This window comes from Drosophila busckii, chromosome X, assembly GCF_011750605.1.
Source record: "Drosophila busckii strain San Diego stock center, stock number 13000-0081.31 chromosome X, ASM1175060v1, whole genome shotgun sequence".
NCBI lineage: Eukaryota > Metazoa > Arthropoda > Insecta > Diptera > Drosophilidae > Drosophila > Drosophila busckii.
In genome coordinates, this window is record NC_046608.1 from 21,085,520 (window position 1) to 21,105,422 (window position 19,903).

At 39.6% G+C, this 19,903-nt stretch overlaps 2 protein-coding genes across 7 annotated transcripts; one reads left to right on the forward strand and one right to left on the reverse strand.

Annotated features, from left to right (window-relative positions):
- Positions 1 to 432: 432 nt before the first annotated feature.
- On the forward strand, positions 433 to 12,079 carry LOC108606725 (A disintegrin and metalloproteinase with thrombospondin motifs 7). Of its 4 annotated transcripts, none has more exons than XM_017997112.1 (12): positions 437 to 845; positions 5,154 to 5,612; positions 5,666 to 5,828; positions 5,893 to 6,533; positions 6,589 to 6,687; positions 6,759 to 6,872; positions 8,740 to 8,886; positions 8,967 to 9,532; positions 10,261 to 10,388; positions 10,496 to 10,840; positions 11,046 to 11,223; positions 11,280 to 12,079. In XM_017997112.1, the coding sequence occupies exons 2-12, from the start codon at positions 5,338 to 5,340 to the stop codon at positions 11,570 to 11,572; spliced, it is 2,949 nt and encodes a 982-aa protein (XP_017852601.1). In that variant the 5' UTR covers positions 437 to 845; positions 5,154 to 5,337; the 3' UTR covers positions 11,573 to 12,079. The 4 variants fall into 4 exon arrangements, with proteins under 4 accessions (XP_017852602.1, XP_017852601.1, XP_017852599.1 ...); XM_017997110.1 differs by having other exon boundaries at positions 438 to 845; positions 10,457 to 10,840; XM_017997111.1 differs by lacking the exon at positions 437 to 845 and having other exon boundaries at positions 5,145 to 5,612; positions 10,457 to 10,840.
- LOC108606726 (myogenesis-regulating glycosidase) lies at positions 11,820 to 19,387 on the reverse strand. Of its 3 annotated transcripts, none has more exons than XM_017997114.1 (8): positions 18,897 to 19,387; positions 16,931 to 17,061; positions 14,598 to 14,766; positions 14,443 to 14,538; positions 14,007 to 14,382; positions 13,370 to 13,944; positions 12,419 to 13,313; positions 11,820 to 12,234 (listed from the first exon to the last, which is right to left on the reverse strand). In XM_017997114.1, the coding sequence occupies exons 1-8, from the start codon at positions 19,308 to 19,310 to the stop codon at positions 12,098 to 12,100; spliced, it is 2,793 nt and encodes a 930-aa protein (XP_017852603.1). In that variant the 5' UTR covers positions 19,311 to 19,387; the 3' UTR covers positions 11,820 to 12,097. The 3 variants fall into 3 exon arrangements, with proteins under 3 accessions (XP_017852603.1, XP_017852604.1, XP_017852605.1); XM_017997115.1 differs by lacking the exon at positions 18,897 to 19,387 and adding an exon at positions 17,225 to 17,315; XM_017997116.1 differs by lacking the exon at positions 18,897 to 19,387 and adding an exon at positions 17,221 to 17,289.
- Positions 19,388 to 19,903: the final 516 nt, after the last annotated feature.

Below are 19,903 nucleotides of genomic sequence, written 5' to 3' on the forward strand. Positions count from 1 at the left end.
TTGTGTTTTAACAGCCGAAACAGTTAAAAACTTTTTGTGCGCAAAGAAAAATATTATTCAAAAAACCAGAATAGTTGTTGCCCGCCTTTTTTGTATTTTTCCCGCAATTGGACTTTGGAAAAAAGCCAGATTTGACGGTAAAAAAGCTAAACACTGTTATAAATGTAAAAGAGCGACTGAATATTTTTGTTATTGTCAATGGACCGTTGAATGCGTGGGACGTGTGTATTTTTTTTTGTCGCGGAAAAAACAAATCGCTTTGTTGAACTGCCGCACGCTTAACGGTAACGCTTACGTTTGTGCGAGTGTTTTTTTTTATATTGTTTAAAGTTTGTAAATAAATGTGCGTACAAATTTAAAATTATTTATTAATGCTGCACCAATTGGAAAATTTATATTGCTAAATTATTAATTTTTTGTTTGATGCTGTTTAAAACGTTGCGCGTGTGGCGCATGCGCAGATAACAAAAACAACAACAAATATGCTAAAAGCTTAAGCTAAAAAATTATTATACATAAGCGCTTATTCATTACCGGCGCATATCTTTGATATCTTTTGGATTTATTTTCTTCTCATTCGCGCTCATTCTATGTGTTTGCGTGTGTGTGTGTGTGTTACGAACTCTCGTAGCGCCAGTAGATATATAACATTTACCTGACATCATCAGCATCAACAACATTATAATCGTTGTCGGCATTTGCGGTTGACATCTTTACGGGCTTCATTCAGAGCAAAAAACAGCCCAAAACAATCAACAAATAAAACAACAAAAAAAAAAATAAAAGTAAAACAAACAACAACAGCACACGGGGGCGCAGCATCAACGGATCGCGGCACATTACGGGTAAGCATGCGGGCGTACTAATTTGCCGGAATTCAGAATTCCAGGAATCATTGCTGGGAAACTGCTAAAGCTGATTGTTTAATTGATAAAAAATACACAAAAAACCCAAAGCACAATAACAACATCAAAAATTTCAAAATACACGAAACAGTCGCAAAAATATATTTATAAAATATAAGTTTATATTCATAGCTACACACATTGTAGTTAAAAATGAATACTTTTATTTTTTTAAATGTACTGAATTTGAAACTTCGTCATTCAATACTTTTTCAAAAATGTGCTCAAGTTGAGCTTGAAGTAATTTGTAAATTTATGACGCGTTGAGTTTTATGCTTTAACTTTAATTACTTTTCATATCTGGCCTAAACATAAATATGTACCATATGTATGGATTTTCAAATGCTTTTAAATTCAATTCTAATGATATTCAGCTTAGCTGATCTTATACGTTTAGTTTAGTTGAAACGTCAATATATTTTTGATAGTAAAATTTGCATTGACTTCTATTTGTGTTTTGCTAAAATATTGCAAACACAAGTGTCTATTGTTTAGAAAATAATTCAATTACTGTATCTTTAATTTAACATGCAACTATACGCGTTAAATATAAAAACAAATGAAAATACTGTACAAACAATCGAAAAAAAATATTTATATTTATTGAACTGCTATTTGCTAATTTTTTATATAAAATGCTATACTTTGACTATTCCACACTTTTTTGAAATATTTTGAGTTGAAATATTCAAAGCAACAGTAATTTTAAAAACTGATTGCCTTAAATTCAGATTTAAAAAAAGCATCAGCTTCAAATAATACTTTCAAAAATAATAAGCATTTTAGGATATTCATTCAAATAGGAAATACATAAATACGTTCTTTAGAAGTTAGAAGTTACCATTGGATATTAAATTAAAACTAGTTAAATTCGATTTTCTAAAAAGTGTAAAATTGCACTCTTCAAAAATATCAATGGCGATAAAATTAATTCAGATTGGGGGCTCAACGTATTCGCGCGGGTGTTAAGAAAAAAAAAAGTCTAAAAATAAATCAAGTTTTTTGCTTTGCTCTTTGTGTTTCGGTTTCGATCTTTCTTTTTCGAATAGGAGGTATGAGAAAACAGTAGCCATATATTAAGCTAATTTCCTGTGTGATCTCAGCAAGCAAACATGTATATATGTATGTGTGTTTGTGTGTGTGTGAGCCAGTCAAAGCTAAATAAATGCCACAAGCAACTGCCAAAAATGGTCAAAATAAGTTTTCGGCCAAGCGACAACAACAACAACAATAGTGTGTAAGCAACTTTGTTGGGAAGCACAAAAAAAAAATAAAAATCAAAAGCAAATTAAATGATTTGTTATAAGCTCCCCCTAAGCTAAAGCTGAACATCGTTTGTGGCCATCGCCTGTGCAAAATTTATGGCCTGCATTTCTTGAACAACAACAAAACGAGAGACTCTTTGCCATAAGAGCAACAACAACAACAACAACAACAAAATACATTTTTCGGCCCACATGCGTTTTGGCAGCAGCAGCGACGACGACGACGACGCCCGCCAACTAAACATATTTAAAATATATGCCTCTCACACATACATACAAACACACACACACATGCGCAGTCGCAGCGAAGTTACGTGCCAGACAAACGTCAAACGCCAAGTGAAGTGCGCGCTTGCTCGCTCTCTTGCTCCCCACTGCGCTCTCTCGCTCACTTACGCTCTGGCTACTCTGCATACAGCGACGACGACGACTGCTGCTGCGTTGGCAGCGCTGCTTGCGCCAACGTTGATTTTTTTTGTATGTTTCTTTTTTTTTCAATGTTCCGCGTTTTTACGTTCAGAGTTTCATTTCATTCATAAAAAAATAAAAATAAAAACGCGTTGCGTTGTGTGCTCAATGAAACTACAACGCATGAATGAAAAAAAAATAACTACACACACACACACACGCACACATATGTATGCATGTGTTGAGTAGGCGTGCAAATTTGTCTTTGTTTAGTAACGCGCTCTGGGCTGGAACGTAAGGCTTTCCAATGTGGAAAAAGCAATTTTGCTAGACAGCAGCAGATCAGCTTTGCATATGTGTATGTGTGTGTGTGTTATCTAGCCAAGTCATAAAGCTACAGTAAACTAACGCTAACTAAAATTGTTGCTAGCAATATATGACTACTATTTTTAATTTAATTATGCATTTTTTTTGACTAACATTTTATTGGCATAATAAAGTTATGTTTGTGCATCTTTAAAACGTGGCTAATAAATTAAGCACAAGCGTTGACAAATGTCAACTATATATAGATATTTTTAATACCAACGCCAACGCATCAAAATTCAAACAGCTAAAACTAAATTAAGATTTTGTTAAAATTTAGTCACAAAGAGAAACTAAAACGCGTGTGTGTGTGTGTGTGTGTGTGGGCTTCAAACTCTTTTATAAGTAAAATATAAGTATAAGTAATTTCTAGCACACACACACACACACACACATATAGATGAAGCCTGCAGCCTGTAAAGCTTGCGCTTGTCTTACTTCATCAATCAGCAAAGGCGACGGCAACGGCGACTGCAGCGTCGACTGCGACAGCGCAGCATGCATCATTGATCAATGTGCGGATGCGAACTGCAGACTGCCTATTTTTTTTTTTTTCAAAGGGGTGTCTAGGGGGGTTTTAAATGAAAATTCAATCAATTGTGTCTTTGACAATTTCATGCTGCGATCAAGCGGGTGCTGTCAACTTTGATTGATTGATTGATTGTCAGTGGCGCCAGCAAGGAAACGAAAGATTAAAAAAGCAACTTGGTCTAGCAATCGAGATTTTTCATTGTTAGTTTAAGCAGCAGAGCTGCTTATTTTTAATGAAACAGCAATCAAACTTTAAGCTTAAGCGTCTGGCTAACATTCTTTAAGCTATTTTATTACCAATTTTTTTTTAGCCTGTATATTTGCATTTAAATTAAAACGGCGCCTGCTAAAGGCGCTAGCAAAATTTAGCTGCTACACTTTACGCTTACTAAATGAGCGCGCTTGACTTGGACAAGCAGCTTGCTACACTTTGCTAATAAATATTTTCGAATAATATTTGGCTTTGCTTTTGGCAAAGAAATGCTTATTTAATTTGTTTTCTAGCTAAATGAGCTTTGCTTAATTTTATTAATGGAATTGCCAGCTTTTTATCATAAATTACAAATCGTGATCGTGATAAGAAGCAGCAGCATCCAAAGTATAGAAACAAACTTGTGTGTTAACTTTTTGAATAATTAAGTTGTCGTATGTGTGTGTGTGTGTGTGTTATTATTGTTATATTTGTTGTTCTTTGAAGCGCCGCATTCAAATGATTTGTTTAATTTTATTGCCTCGTGGTGCTTTGTTGCTGTTTCCCATTGTCAAAAAGATTTCAACTTTTTAGCAAATTAGCTTTTATTTATTAGCTGGCAATTGTTGCTGTGCTTTTGGCACAAGCATATTTAAATATTGAATTTTTTCAGCGCAGCTTGCCACTTGCCACACACACACACACACAGTTGCCAATTGGCGGCGGCGCTCAGACAACGATTGCTGCCTGTCTTAACCAGCAACAGTTGCTGCCAATAGCAGCAGCAGCAGCAGCAACTTTGTTGGCAATGCGCACAATTGTAATTCGATGCCATTAAACAACAACAAATAATAAATAACAATAGCATAAGACGCAGCAGTGAGGGCAAAGCCTCAAAAGAGGCGCTTTTGATACACTTTGTTAATATAAAAACAGCAAAAGGGTCTCTTGGCAAACTAAGTTAATGCAGAATTTTTGCTTAAAATGCGCATTCAAATAATTATTATTTGAAATATTTGAGATTTTTTTTAGCAAATTCAAATTATTTACTTTAGATTTTTTTCAATTTTCATTTGAAATATTTTAGATTTTTTTTCTACCAAATTAAGATCATTTGCAAATTAAATACTTTAGATGTTTTCAAGTTTCATTTCAAATATTTTAGATTATCATTAATAAATTAAAATTATATGCAAATAAAGTGTTTTAGATTTGTTTAAAAATTATTAAAATATATATCTGAAATATTTGGCATATTTTTAAAAGTTGAATAATTTAATTTTTTAAACTTTATATGCAGCCTCATGGATTGCTGCTTATAAAATCTCAAAATACAAAAATAGTTGCAAATTAAAATTTGGCATTTTCATTATTAACTTGAAATTTTTGTAAACTAATAGTTACAAATATATTAAGCTCCAAAATTTAAGTCTCTAAAAATGATTTAAGCTTTAATGTTGAACTTTAACGAGCTGAGATTTCATTTAGATTTAGCTACGGATCGTGCTGGGAGCGTGGGGTGTGTGGAGAGAATGCAATTGCTGCCATGTGCCCGCCAATTGTCAAGCGGCTAAGACGCATTGACAACGGCTAAGAGCGAGAGAGAGAGAGAGAGAGCAGCAAAGCGAAACGCAGTAAAACGCATAAACGGAATAAATTATATAGAAAGGAAATGAAGCAACTTTATCTAAGCACACTGCTCTGCCTTTGGCTGAGCGCGCAGTGTGGGCGTGGCCAGCAGCTCTATGGACTGCACAGCGATGAGCTGCGAGCGGGCGAGGGTGAGCTGGTGGTGCCGCGACGTGTCTATGCCAATGGCGCATTTATGACGCATCAACTCAACTATGCGCATGAGCAGGATCATCGCAGGCAGCGACGCAGCGTCGAGGGAGCAGAGCTGCATTTACAGCTGCCGCTAAGCAATGAAACGCTGCATTTGGAGCTGACGTAGGTGCCCCCCAACCCCAAATTTATATTATTTATTCAATTTTATATTTTAGTGCTCATAGTTACTTTTTGGCGCCGCATTTGGTGGTGGAGCGACATCGACGTGAGCTGCGCAGTCGTGCGACGCTGACGGCGCAGCAGCTGAATTGTCATTTTCATGGCAAGGTGCGTGATCAGCCAATGGCTAATGTGGCCATATCGACCTGCGCGGGTTTGGTAAGTGCAGTCAAGTTTGTTGCCTAAGTCATTTGTTTTTCAATGCGCGTCTTTGCGTGGGCAGGTGGGTCACATAAAAACCGCCAGCAACGAGTATTACATAGAGCCATCGAAGCAGCATGGCCCACATCCACACACTGGACATCCCCACGTGGTGTTCCAGCGCAGCTCGGTGAAGAGCAAGAGCAAGAGCAAGAGCAAGCATCAGCGTAGGCATAAGCGCAAGCGCAAGGAGCCGCTGTCGGCAGCGCTGAGCAATTGCGGGACGCGTGAGCCGCGACGTCGCATGGAGACGCGTCTGGAGTGGCAGGCGCGTGGCAAGTTCAAGATACAAGGCGGACGCAAAGTGCGGCGTCATCATCATCATCATCATCAGCATCAGCGGCCGCATAACGCATACAAATATGATACGAGCGCCAGATCAGAGCAGCAGCAGCAGCTGCTGCGTCATAGACGCTCCATCAGCAGTCCGCGTCATGTGGAGACGCTCATTGTGGCAGATGCTACCATGTCGGCATTTCACAAGGATGTGGTCAGCTATTTGCTCACCATAATGAACATGGTCAGCGCCTTGTACAAGGATCCAAGCATTGGCAATGCCATTGAGATTGTCGTCGTGCGCATCATTGAACTGCAGGAGAACAACACGGAGCCGGAGCTGAATCTCACGCAGAATGCGCAAAAGAATTTGGATCGCTTTTGCAGGTAAGCGCGCAAAGTGAAAGTAAAGGCGGCATTAATTTTAGCCACTAATACGCAGCTGGCAACACAAGCTGAACACACAGAACGAGAACGATCCGCATCATCATGACGTGGCCATCTTGATTACACGCAAAAATATTTGCGGCAACAATTGCATGTAAGTTGGGGCCTATAGCCTATAGCTATAGCTAATTGGTTTAACTTTTGCGCTGATTTTGGCATTCGCAGGACTTTGGGACTGGCCAATGTGGGCGGCATGTGCAAGCCGAAGCAATCCTGCAGCGTCAACGAGGACAACGGCATTATGCTCTCCCACACCATCACCCACGAACTGGGGCACAAGTAAGTCCCAAACATCGAATTGCACTCACAAAAACGCGAGAGTCGCGAGTCGCGACTTGCAAGATTTATGTGCTAGCAAATTTGCTTTAATGAATGAATCAACAACAACAACAACAACAGCAGCAGCAGCAACAACAACAAGTTGCAACTGGACTGTACAAATCAATGAATGGCTGCTCTAAGTGGACGCGACGGATGCTTTGACACCTGCGTGTGTTGTGACAATGATCGCCTGTGTTGAGCTCACGCCCACAGTCCAGCGCTCCAACGCTTCCGCTCCCGCTCCCCCTCCGCTGACACTCTGATCAAGCTATTCGCGCATTCAAAACTCAATTAGTTGCAGTCACACACACACACACACACACAGACACAGACACATGAGCTGTATTCAAACCAGGGCTGCATGCACACTAAATTCGTTAGAGCACAATATTTCAATTCAATTTCAATTTATACGCAAGCCAAACAATTTGAACTTTTGCTAAAATGTTCATTTAATTTTATAGCTTAAAGTTTTATTGCTAAAAAGCTTTTAGCATTGTCTTTAAACTTTTATAAACTTCAGCAAGTAGCTTTTTTTTATTATTATTGTTATTATTATTTGAAATCTATTACTGAACTCAATGCTTAATTGAGAAGCTTTTAAAACTCATAGACAAATTTTTTGAATTTTAATAAATTTGCTTACTGTTTTTTAAGTATTGCTATATACAATTAATTAAAAATAATCAAAATCAATTTATAATTATTATTACGCTTTATAGCAATTAAATAGTTAACAGCTTAAGCTTATGCAGCCTAAAGATTTCAGACTTTTGGCATATGCTGCAGCCCTAAGACAAACACCAACACACGCACACACACACACATAGAGAGAGAGAGTGCGACAAAGACAGCGCTAGCTGCGAGACAGACATTGGCACATAGCAATTTGGTAGCAGTGGCTGCCGCTGCCGCTGTCCGGTTTATGCCGTAGGCTTATCTCGTTTCATGTTCGTGCCAAGTGGATTTTTGTAAAACGCCTTATAAGCGCAGGCAAGTGCCCGTCAGTCTGGCGTGTCTCGATTGACTCAACCCAGTCCAATCCGATGCCATACACTCCACTCCACACCCTCCAAGCAGTCGCCGCTGCTGCTGCTTGTTATTGTTTATTTATTGTTGTGCAATTAAAGTTTTGACTGCCGCTGGGTCGCGCGGTCATCGTTAGCTACTGGCTAACGATATACATATATATGCCATATAGTTATATATTATTTATTCTAATAATCAGGTTTTGTTTTTTACACTTGCTCTGCGATAAGTTTAGCCACAGTGTGTGGCATAAATTACGTTGATCAATTTCAATTTCAATTTGCAAATAACCCACCCGACAATAATAAATTTAATGCACGAGTAGCTTGCTTAGCACTAACCCCCATAGAAAAAAGAGTTAAGGGGGGGGGGGGGGGGGGGGAGATTACAATTGCAACAATGTTGCTTATGCTGCTACCGTTTTGTTGTTTGCATATTAAATCGCATATTGTAGCTCAAAGTTCTTGGCAACGTTACGTTCAAAATTCAGGCAAGACCAAATGTTATCAGTTGAAGCAGCGCATAAAGTGTATCAAAAAGTTAGGCACGCTCAAAGTTAATGCGTGCTTATAGCATTACAAATCGAAAGTATCAATCGCTGTGTCTTCTTGAATTTCAAGGGATCGAAAACTTAGGATAGGGCAGATTATAATATCAGTTAAAGTGTATCAAGATTTTAACTTAATGATTGCAGTATTAGAATTCCAAGCGGTTCAATTTTGTTGTAGAATCTTCTAGCTATGTTTTAAATCTTTATAACTGTTTGCTCCTCTCCCTCTCTCTGTCTTTTCTGCAGCTTTGGCATGTTCCATGACACAGCCAAGATTGGCTGTCATCCTCGCGTTGGTTCCATTGTGCACATCATGACGCCGACCTTTGGAGCGGACACACTGCAAGTTTGCTGGTCAAACTGCAGTCGCAAGTACATAACACACTTTCTGGAGTAAGTAGTCCGTACGTCCGTGCGGAACGACGAACATATTGCCAATATAGAATGCTAATTGTTCTAAGTGTGGTTCACAGTCAGGGACTAGGCGAATGCTTGAACGATCCGCCAACGCCGCTGGACGAGTACAACTATCCAGAGGCGCTGCCAGGGGAACGCTACAATGCGAAGCGGCAGTGCCGCATGCAATTCAATCTGACAACCGATAGCGATGTGGGCGCCTGCTCTGCCCCGCATGAGTTCTGTTCGACGCTCTGGTGTCGCGTCAATGGCGAATGCGTCACCAATATGCGGCCCACGGCGCCGGGCACGGCGTGTGGCAAGAACAAATGGTGCCAGAACGGCAAGTGTGTGCGCATGGAGGAGCTGACGTCCATACATGGCGGCTGGGGCAACTGGAGCGAGTGGAGCGATTGCTCGCGCAGCTGCGGCGGCGGCGTCTCCACCCAGCAGCGCGAATGCGACTCTCCCGTCCCAGCCAACGGCGGCGTCTTTTGCATCGGCGAACGCAAGCGATACAAGATCTGCCGCAAACGCGCCTGTCCCGAGCACGAGCCGAGCTTTCGGGCCCAGCAATGTGCGCGCTACGATAATGTGAGCTATCAAGGCGCCACCTACAAGTGGCTGCCGTTCTTCGATAAAAGTGAGTAGGCCCAACTATCATATACACTTTGTGTAAAGTAAGTAACGAGCAACTATATCCATCTATATTCAATAACAATAATACTAATAGCAGGCCCAACTATCATATACACTTTATGTAAAGTAAATAATGCTCTACACAGTTAGGATCTTGGATCTATATCCATCTATATTCAATAATAATACTAATACAATATCTAAAGCATTAGATCCTAGGCTCTACATCAATTATATTCAATAATAAGACTATTTTCAGACTAAATTGTAGCGAAGAACGTTATTCTGATTCCGCTCTGATAATAATCCAAGACTTATATTGCCCTATATATAGCCCAATATTATTACAATATTTTAGCAGAATATAAGGAATTCAATTCTGATAAGAAGCGACATTGTGAGACTTTTCTACAAATTGTATGATATAGTTAATATTCTTTTCCGCTATACCAGTGTTCTATAGCTATCCTATAGCCCAATATCATTATAATATATTAGAACTGGCTTTGGAAAAACTTTGCAGTAGTATATCAATTCTGATAAGAAGGAACATTGTCTTACTTTTCTAGAAAATCGACGATATTATGTTTATTCTTTTCAACTGTACAACAGTTGAGAAGATAGTAGAACAGTATAAGCAACTTTGATCTTTCCAATTATAATTATAAAATATTTTAGCACTTACCCGCTTTCTCTCTCTCTTCTCTGCTCTGCTCTGCTCTCTCTTTACAGACAATCCCTGTCGTTTGTTCTGCAGCGATGTGGACGACACTATTATTGCCAATTGGGGCGAAACAGTGCTGGATGGCACACCCTGTACACTGGGCACCAATAATATGTGCATCGATGGCATCTGCAAGGTAAGTTCGTTGAGTCGACTCAGCTGTTTAGTTGGCGGCGAGATCAATTAAACGCGTACTTCATTCAGAAAGTTGGTTGCGATTGGATCGTTGACTCGGACATGCAGGACGATCGTTGCGGTATCTGTGGCGGTGCTGGTGATCAATGCAGGCCCATAAAGGAGGTCTACAGTGAAGCCTTCAATGTCAGCGATGGCGTCTATGTGCAGATTGTTAGCATTCCGGCACGTGCTCGCCATATTGTCATCAAGGAGCTTGGCAATTCACCACATTTCTTGGCCATTGCGGGAGCGACGCAGGCGCAGGGTGAAAAGTTCTATTTGAATGGCGATAGCTTGATCTCGATGCCGGGCGAATTCGAGATTGCTGGCGCTGAGAGTTTGTACGATCGCCAGGATGAGCAGGAGACTATCAAAATACCTCAGCCAATACAGCATTCTATAGCGTTATATGTAAGTATATCGATTATTTATCGATAATCGATTAGAGGCAGCAATCACTTTACACTTTTATATAACGCGCTCTCACAAATGATTTTCAAGCTCCCCAAACACTTTTTCTTTACACTGAAAAGAAATATTTCAAAAAATATTAGACACTTTGTTGTTGATAAATGCACTGAACACACTTCAATTTGTTATCGATAACTATTTGCAGGCCATAGTACGCGGCAATGAGAGCAACACGGGCATTTACTACGAGTTCACATTGCCCGCTTTTAACAACAGCGCTGGACGACAGCATCAATGGCGTCTCAGCAACTGGACCGCCTGCTCCGCCAGCTGCGGCGGCGGACTGCAACATCGTGAGCCCAATTGCCTGGAGAATGGAAAAGGTAAGCGTCGAAGTTGTGTGGAGTACTAAGAGCCGTTGTTGATGCTTTGCTTGCAGTGCTGGGGGATAAGCTGCCCTGCTGGACGCATGCGAGGAACAAGCGACCTTTGCGCCAGACGCGCGTCTGTGCCGAGCAGCAGTGTCCGGCGCATTGGTGGCCCGGACCCTGGCAGTTCTGTCCGCTTAGCTGTCGCCAGCCGGGCGCAGCGCTGCCGCAGCGACGTCGCTCTGTGGTCTGCTTGGATCAGCATGATGTTGTTGTGGCAGATGCACAATGTGCGCTGCTGCCGCGTCCACACGAATCGGAGCCCTGCGAGTCCACGTTGCCCGAGTGCCGCAGCAGATTGTAGGGCGAAAGAGAAAGAATTAAAACTATTTATTGCTTAAAGTTAATTTTAAGTTGCCAGCAACAATTTTTCCAAAAGCAAATCACACCCACACACACACACATAAAATATTTATTTATTTAAGCTAAGGCTGCAGGCAAACGCAATAGAAAGGGCCGCAAAAATTCGATAATTATTTTTATTTATTTAAAAACACTTAAAAAATAAATATTTTTAAAATTCTTTTAAGCAGTTTAAATCATTTTTTTTATGCCTGCCGCACATTCGCCAGCTGTACTTAATTTATATAAATATTATACAAAATAAATATCGATAGTATCGATTAATAAACATCGTTCGAAACAACAACAACAGCAGCAGCAGCAGCAACAAAATTCAAGTCTAGTACCTAATTTCTAGTGTTTAGGCCAATTTTTTGTTAATATATATGCTAGTATTATCAATTATCGTTTAACGTCTATGTATTTGTTTGTGTAGCGCATAATAATAAACATTTATATTTAAATCATATATGTATGAGTGTTGCAATCAAAAACGCGTATTGTCCGGCATTTTGCGAAAATACGCAATCTTATCTTTCGGAACGCGATAACTGTGCATCCAGCGACTGCCTTTGCGCAAAGAGCCATCGATGCCATCTTTCCATACGCCCTGGGGCAAATAAACTGAAAAGCAGCAGCAAATTGAATCAATTGATGCAGTCGATGATTCATGCGTTTGTGATGTAGCGAGTGGAATTTAATGAATTTGAGTTGCTTTTAATTTCGAGTGCGAATGATTGAAAAATGAGTTGCTTTTGGAAAAATGTGACGAATGTTGCTTTGAATGGATTTTGAATGATGTACTCACCTTCGCGTTCCTCGCGTCCTGCATCCAAAATGGGCGCCACAATTAGCTCCTCACCCACAGAGAATTCATCGCTGACTATCAGACAAGCGGGATCATGCGGATCGAGCAGCCAAAGCGGACGCACCAGCGGCAAACCCTCGTTCATCGATGGACTCAGATATTTCTTGAGCAGTGGTATGACCACAGTCTGGCGCACTTCCTTCAGCGTCTGGGCAACGCTTGTGACCAGCTCACTGTTAAATTCCGCAGGCAGATGACTAAACTGCATGGCAGGCAAGAAGGTGGCGAGCTGTAGCCAGCGTATGAAGAGCTCCTGATCGGGCAGCGGCGGTTGGCCCAGCGAGTAGAACGAAACCATTTTGGTTAGCGGACGCGGCAGCAAATAGTCGCCACCAATGGCACCGGGCAGCACAAAAGGATAGCCAATGACGCCATAGTTGAGTACAGCAGCCAAAGTTTCACGCAATCCCGACCATGTGGAATTCGCAGGCGGCGTGGCGAGAAATGTGGGCGGCTTGGGCACAACGCTGGCAGTGGAGACGGCCATAAGACCAGGCTGCTCCAAGCTGGCGGTCAGCATGCGTGCATACATATCCGGATTATCCAAGGGCTGGCGACACTGATAGTAATGTGGCAAATTATAGCCCGTGCCCAGATCCAAATAGAAACGATTGACGCCATATGTGGACATAATGTTCTCCAGCTTGCTCAACAGCCAAGGCACCGATGCATTGTTGGTTATGTCCAGCACGCCAGCGCTGGAGCAGCTCTTGTAGCGCGTTAGAGCGGGAATGCTGCGCTCCGAGTGGCGCTCATAGATCAAAAGCTTCTTGCTGACAGCATCCTTAAAGTTGGCGCTGTCGGTGCTGATGAAGGGCTGTATAGTGAAAACAACCTGCAAGCAAACATAACAAATAATTAATGAGTTATCGGTAGTATCGATAGGCTTACTTTAAAGCCGCGTCGATGCAGCACATCAATCGTCTCCTTAAGCGTTGGAAATCTCTCATTGTCCACCGTAAAGTCGCCAATATTCTCCTGCCAAAACTCATTGATAACAATATGTCCCAAGCCCAGAGCAATTGCATTCTCTGCATAGTCTATGATCAACGATTCGTTTAACGAGTCCGCTTGTGTGCCCGTGGGTATTTGCCAGACAGGTTCCTCCAGCAGCGAATGCAACTCACTGATATCCTGCTCCTTAAGGCCATCCCACAGACTCTGCTGTGTCATCAGCATATGCAGACTACGCATATCCTCCGTGGTGCAAATCTTATAATCCAATTGGGGCAGCGGCGTCAAGCGATTTACGAATGTGAAATCATCGTTTGCAGCTCGCAGGCAAAACTGATTCTCAGTGCGATTGATGCCCAGCTGCAGCGGTGTGCGCTCGTTCACCTGCAGTGCCACGCCTATGGAGTTAATAAAGTAACGCTTGACGCCATTGCCAAACTGATGCACTTTGCTATCGCCGCTGGCATAGGGCATAAAGTCAAAGTTTGCATAGCTGAGCGACCATTCTTGACCTTTAATCACAATAAATACAAATTTAATAGCAAATTAACGCTTATGCCAAACCATCACTTGCCTTTCGTAATGCCGCCGCCAAACCAAAGTCCATTGTCGCGCTTGAGTTCATAGCAATCCGTGGGCTGTACGCCGGGCGCGAGTGCCTGCCACTGCATTGTATAACAACGAAAGACTTTCTTATCCTCGAAATTCATATGCAAACGTGCAATGCCATTCCACTCAATGCAAACGCTGCCATCGTTGCGCCTTTGATCCTCCAGGCAATGAAAGGGCGACGAGTCACTATTCAGCGTTACGCCTAGCTGACCAAAGATGACCTCCTTGTCCTCATGGCTGAGTATGCGCAGTATGCGATCTTTGGAATTGAACTTGATCTTCTCAAAGTAGCTACGCGTGAGCACCTGCTGATGATAGGCCACATACGCATAGCCAATCTAAGCAAGTAAAGTTTACAATTAGCAAACAAACAGCTCCGCTTTGTTTTATAAACTTACCAGAAAAATTATAATAAAAAACATCAAAATTACAAAGATTTTTATTTTATAGTCCTTCGTCTCGCGCTTCTTTTTGCGTATGAGCTGTGGAAAGGCCTAAAGCAAAAGTTTACGCTCTTTAATACGCTTTGGGTCTCTTTGTCGCATTCGCTTACCTGCATCTTCTCACGCAGCAAACTGGCCAGCGAGTTAACACTCGTTATCGATGCCTGATTACTCGCTAGACTTTGCGTATCAAAGTCACTCGCTAACATTTCTTTGCTGTTCAGTCGCAGAGCGGGCAGCGGTGCTATGGAGGCGCGTCGACGACTACGAAAGCGATCCCTAACAAACAATAAATTATAAACAATTCAATTACTTATCTATTATCAATGTTGTCAACTGTCAATTAAATTTATGAATTATGCTGTCTAATTGTGACACACAGTTGTCTTTTTCCGCATAGCCCATTTTATTGGGAATATAAATACTAACAGATATTTACTATATTTTGTATTATTTATGATATACGCATGCATGTATTATCATTGTAGCTACTGTATGTACTTATGTAATTTATCAGTTAAGCGCTTACATATGTATATGTTTATAATTAAGGGCAATCTCAGCGCTTTCATTTTAAGAACAATATTTTGTTCAGGCGTACGACCTTTTTTTTTTAAGCTTAAGATCAACAAGCAAATAAGCCTTAAACAATTTTGATTATGCGCATGTGTGTGTGTGTGTGTGTGTAAAATTTTGAACTCGGCGCAATACAATTTTTATTATTATTTATTTAATGAATTTACAGGCACAGCTTTATAAGCTGAATTTATTGCAAGCAATACATGCGCATACATGCACAAATACTTATACATATATTTCTGATAAGACAGTTATGTACATAAATTAAATATTTCTGCTAGTTTACCTGTATATCTATTTATGTTTATAAATGCATATAAAATTCTTTATTTTTGGGCGCAGCTTTTCATTAGTTTCTGTATTTTATTCCGCTGCTATCACGTCTAATCACAAGCGACAACTGAAACTCTTGCGGACATCAAGATAAAAAAAAAGCGCAGATCAACAGCAGAACAGATAAAACACTTGTAAAGCAAGCGCGCACACACACCCAAACAAACTTGCATGTACTTGTGTGATCTACAGTTACAATCAACAACGAAAACTTCCCTTAAGCAAGCGTTAGCGTCAACGCCGGCAGCGCAACGACTGCGAATACGACGCTGCGCTGCTTGTTGTTTTTGATTTAAGCAGTCGGCATTTTGCTTTTGCTTTGATTTCTTTCTTAAGCTACTACAAGTGCAAGCGAGATAGCTACATACACACACATGCATAGCTATGCATATGTAGAAGATTAATTTGCTTAAACTGCAAAATTACTTACACACCAACACATAAGCGCGCTTATTTTTATGTGTACATATGTGTATGTTTTGATTGCACAAAAGCTTTAGAATTTTACACTTTCGCTGCTTTACTTACTTTTTAAGGCGCAAGCGCAACGTTGTGTGCATAAAGCGCACATAATTAAGTTAATCACAAAGCACAGCAAACAAAAAATAAAAAAAAATAAAACGCGCACTTTCCGTTTACTAATTGACGCGCGTTCGATTTGCGATTTCGATACTAACTCAGGCTCAGGATGTTAGCTTAACATGTATGTACATAGACAGCATGTTAAGCTAATGTACATTCAGCTGTACATACTATGTACATATGTTAATCATACGCGGCTACAATGTATGTTAAGCTTAAATTTGAAATTATACATTATTCATTCACCCAATGCTGCATTATTATTATTATTTACAAATAAAAATCCAATAATAATTGACTTACTTGCTTACAAGCAATCAAAGCGCTGACTGAAGCTTTACATTCACTTTTGAATACTATTTCCAATTAATTTTGATTTTTACATTAAGTCACGTATTGCATATAACGTATACGTATTAAACAAAACAAAAAAATCATAATAATAAGAGCCATAAATAAATAAATAAGTCAAAGTGTATAAGAAATAGCGCAAAGTGTAGACAAATTAATTAATTTGATTGCCTGCTGAACTTTCGCATGTTATGAGCTAAGAGGCATCACATGCAGATAATTCGAGAATGTTGTTTTTTCTTAATGGCTGTAAGCTAGGACATGGTCGACTTGTAATTGAGCTACAATTTTTTTTTTTGATTGCAGTAGTGACTAAAACTCCTCATAGCAAAATTATGCCGATAGTTTATGAGTATTAAATCAACTTTAGATTACGTTTTTAAGCGTCTGTCTGTATTTAAAACATGACAGCAAATATTTTAACTAATTTTAATTCTCACACCTTAAAGCGACTTTTCTTATATACACGCCCATAACTGTAAGCGCAGTGCATTTGTGACCCTGACTAATTAGTAACAACATGTCAAATAACTGAACTAACGCAAAATATTAAGTATACGCTTTATAGAAAAAAGCTTCAAATTTTAAGCTGACTTACTTGTAGACGGGTTTCTTGGCATTACCAAACTCATCGCTGCTGTCATCATCATCCTGTGCCTGCGTATCCTTATTCTCTACTATCTTTATAATCGGCGTATCCACGCTGGAGGCTGAGGTTATGTCCACAATCTGAAATGTAACAACGTGGTAAATTTCCTGTTTTTATTGCTAATAAATATTTATAAAAATGGGTTAATTGCTGTTTGGGCTGAGCTGTAAACCAGTTTGGATCAGTTCTGTTGGGTTGCACATATATAGAAATTTTATAATCGAAGCGTCACTGAGTACCTGCCTGTGGCTCGGACTGTTTAATATCCTGCTGCAGGCTCTTGCCGCTTAAACTTCCGCTATTGCTCATTGTTCGACCTGAAGCAGTCAACAGTCTGGAGATCAGTGAAGCTAACAATACAGTCGAACTGCTGACTTTGCCGGCGATTTGATAATTGCTCGAATATTGTATTTACTATCTCTATGTGTGTGTGTGTGTGTATGTGTGAGTTTTTTAATCGCTCTACGCTGTGCTACATTGCATTTGCGAATATATATACATATGTGAATTAGAGTTGCGTTCGTTCGTTCAGAGCAAGATTCATAAGATTCGATCTATTTATTCAGTTGTTCTTGCTTTACCAATTATATTAGCAAATCAGTAATAAAATAATATTAACTGAGCTACTAGTTACAAAATCGTTAAGCTATGGGCTAATGTGAAAAAAACACAGCAGAACTTTAAGCTATTTAATATAATAACGGACTGAAAAAATGTATAACTAAACTCATTCCACAAAATGAACTAGATATCTCAACTCTGGTATGAAATAATCGCACACATTGCTAAGTCAGTTAATTACTTATACAGCTTTTGCATCTTTCTCACAATTTCATTGAGACTTTTTTTTCTAGTTTTTTGCTATTGTACAACTAACTAACGCAAAATTGCCATATAAATTAGACACTTTGCTTTCTTACTTTGAGTTGATTTAGAATTTTGTAATCTTGACAGCTGCATCATAAATTTAGTATTATGGCACTTTAAAATGTAGATTCGTTGATTTTGTTTTAAATTATTGCTTAAATAAATTTAATTTCTATTTATATTACGCTTATGTCATTAAAATGTCATCAAAAATTGTCTTCGCACTTGTGTTTTAATCTTATTTCAATTTGATGTAGTTGTTTAGTTTAACACTAAATTTGATTTCAAATTCAAATACTAACAGCCAACTTAACAGTGGCACTACATTTAATATTTAACAGACACGCGCTGCCATCTCGTCTGAGTCTGTAAAGTTCGATAAGTGCAAGTCTGCGTAATTACAGCGACTGCTAATAAAATGAGCTAGTTGGCAACGCTGCGCAAACTTTAAATCTTAATTAAATTTGAATTAACATTATTTACAAAATAAAAAAAAAACGGCAAAATGAGCGAATCGACAAGATTTTTGCTGCAAAGTCATTGTTGGCTACACTTAATGAGCGAAAAAATAAAAACCCCAAAAATTATAATAATGAAGCTACAAAATAACATTAAAAAAAAAACACATAAAAATGCAAAGTGTTTGTCACGTTTATGATGTTTAAAAGCTAACTTAAGCCGACGTATAGTGTTACAAAACTAAATATAGAATATTCACACATGAGTGTACATTTATACATATATGCACTACAGTAAATATCTGTATAATTATACATATGTATACTCTGTTTCACATATTTGCATACTTAATTATTTAATTGGCTGCTTAAGTATGGAATCATGAAATATTTTGTGTGCATTTTAAAATTTGCATACTATGTATGCGATATTTACTGTACAGTGTACACATGTAGACTGGGTGTGTGTTTATAACAGCTGCAATAGACAGTTGTTAAGACTAACTTTTTTACTCTAATTGAGAGTCAATTAGCATTTTGTGTGTACTTTTTAAACAAAAACGTATTTAATGCGGCAATGTACTACTCACACTTTCAGTTTGACTTTCCTCATGGAGCGCATCCTGTGCTTGCATTTGATGTCGCAGTCGCAAGGCTTCCAGCTCCAAGGAATTGATGCCCGATGGCAGCGAAATGGAATTACGCCGGAGGCCATGACAGCGCTGCTGCTCAGCGCTTTCCGCTTCCGTTTCCGGTGTGACAGCAGAGTTAACTGAGTTAACCGAGCCAAGCTCTGGCGATGGCAGCTCATGGACTACTTGCAGCTGTGGCAGCTCAATGCGACGTCGTTGCTTTAAAGAGAGCTTGCGATTTATTAACGGTAGTTGCTCCTCCTCATCCGTCACTTCATCATCGGCAAAGGGCAGCGGCAGCTGTTGCGGCGACGTTTCCTTAAGCGCCTGCGCGGCGAGCAGCGACGCGGCTTGTTCTGAACTCTGCGGCATCCTCGACACGTTGCGCACGCGAGCGCGTACAGTTAACGACTCGACGGGGCCAAAATGCGAGCGCAACACAAAAAAAACTGAATTAATAACAATAATATACACAAACAGCGCACACACACACACACATAAACACGTTAACAACAAATAGCCAAAGCTTAGGAGGGCAGCAGCGGGGGCTGCTCTTTAATCATCATGATTATCATTCTCTGATTACGCACACAGCGGCGAAGAGAGAGAGAGAGCGCAAAAATTTGTATTTGTTAAACATATGTATATTGATTTAGTTAATTAAATTCCACGCTTTTATTTATTTATTATTATACTCTTTGGCTTACGTTGAGCTATAAATAAACAAGTGTTGCTGTTTGTCAACCTAATTAGTTAATATCAGCGAATAATACAGTTGAACTCTCGCCCTCTCTCTCACTCTCTTTGGGCTATCAGCTGTCAATAAAGCGTTAATCAAACGTCTAACAAATCGACATAATAATCAATCATAAAAAACTTTCCAAGTTAAAACTGAAATTGCATTGAAATTGAATACAAAAATTAGAGCAAATAATTATTAAGTAAATTACAGTGTAATCACGATA

What these genes read in the sequence shown, in the direction of transcription:
- LOC108606726 (XM_017997114.1), bottom strand. Translation starts at nt 19,310, where the DNA reads ATGCCGCAGAGTTCAGAACAAGCCGCGTCGCTGCTCGCCGCGCAGGCG. An exon ending in TGCTGCGTGAGAAGATGCAG is followed by an intron (nt 14,539 to 14,597) that starts GTAAGCGAATGC and finishes CTTTTGCTTTAG; the next exon opens with GCCTTTCCACAGCTCATACG. An exon ending in TGGCGGCGGCATTACGAAAG is followed by an intron (nt 13,945 to 14,006) that starts GCAAGTGATGGT and finishes TTGTGATTAAAG; the next exon opens with GTCAAGAATGGTCGCTCAGC.
- LOC108606725 (XM_017997110.1), top strand. Translation starts at nt 5,338, where the DNA reads ATGAAGCAACTTTATCTAAGCACACTGCTCTGCCTTTGGCTGAGCGCG. An exon ending in GCATCGATGGCATCTGCAAG is followed by an intron (nt 10,389 to 10,456) that starts GTAAGTTCGTTG and finishes TACTTCATTCAG; the next exon opens with AAAGTTGGTTGCGATTGGAT. An exon ending in AGCATTCTATAGCGTTATAT is followed by an intron (nt 10,841 to 11,045) that starts GTAAGTATATCG and finishes AACTATTTGCAG; the next exon opens with GCCATAGTACGCGGCAATGA.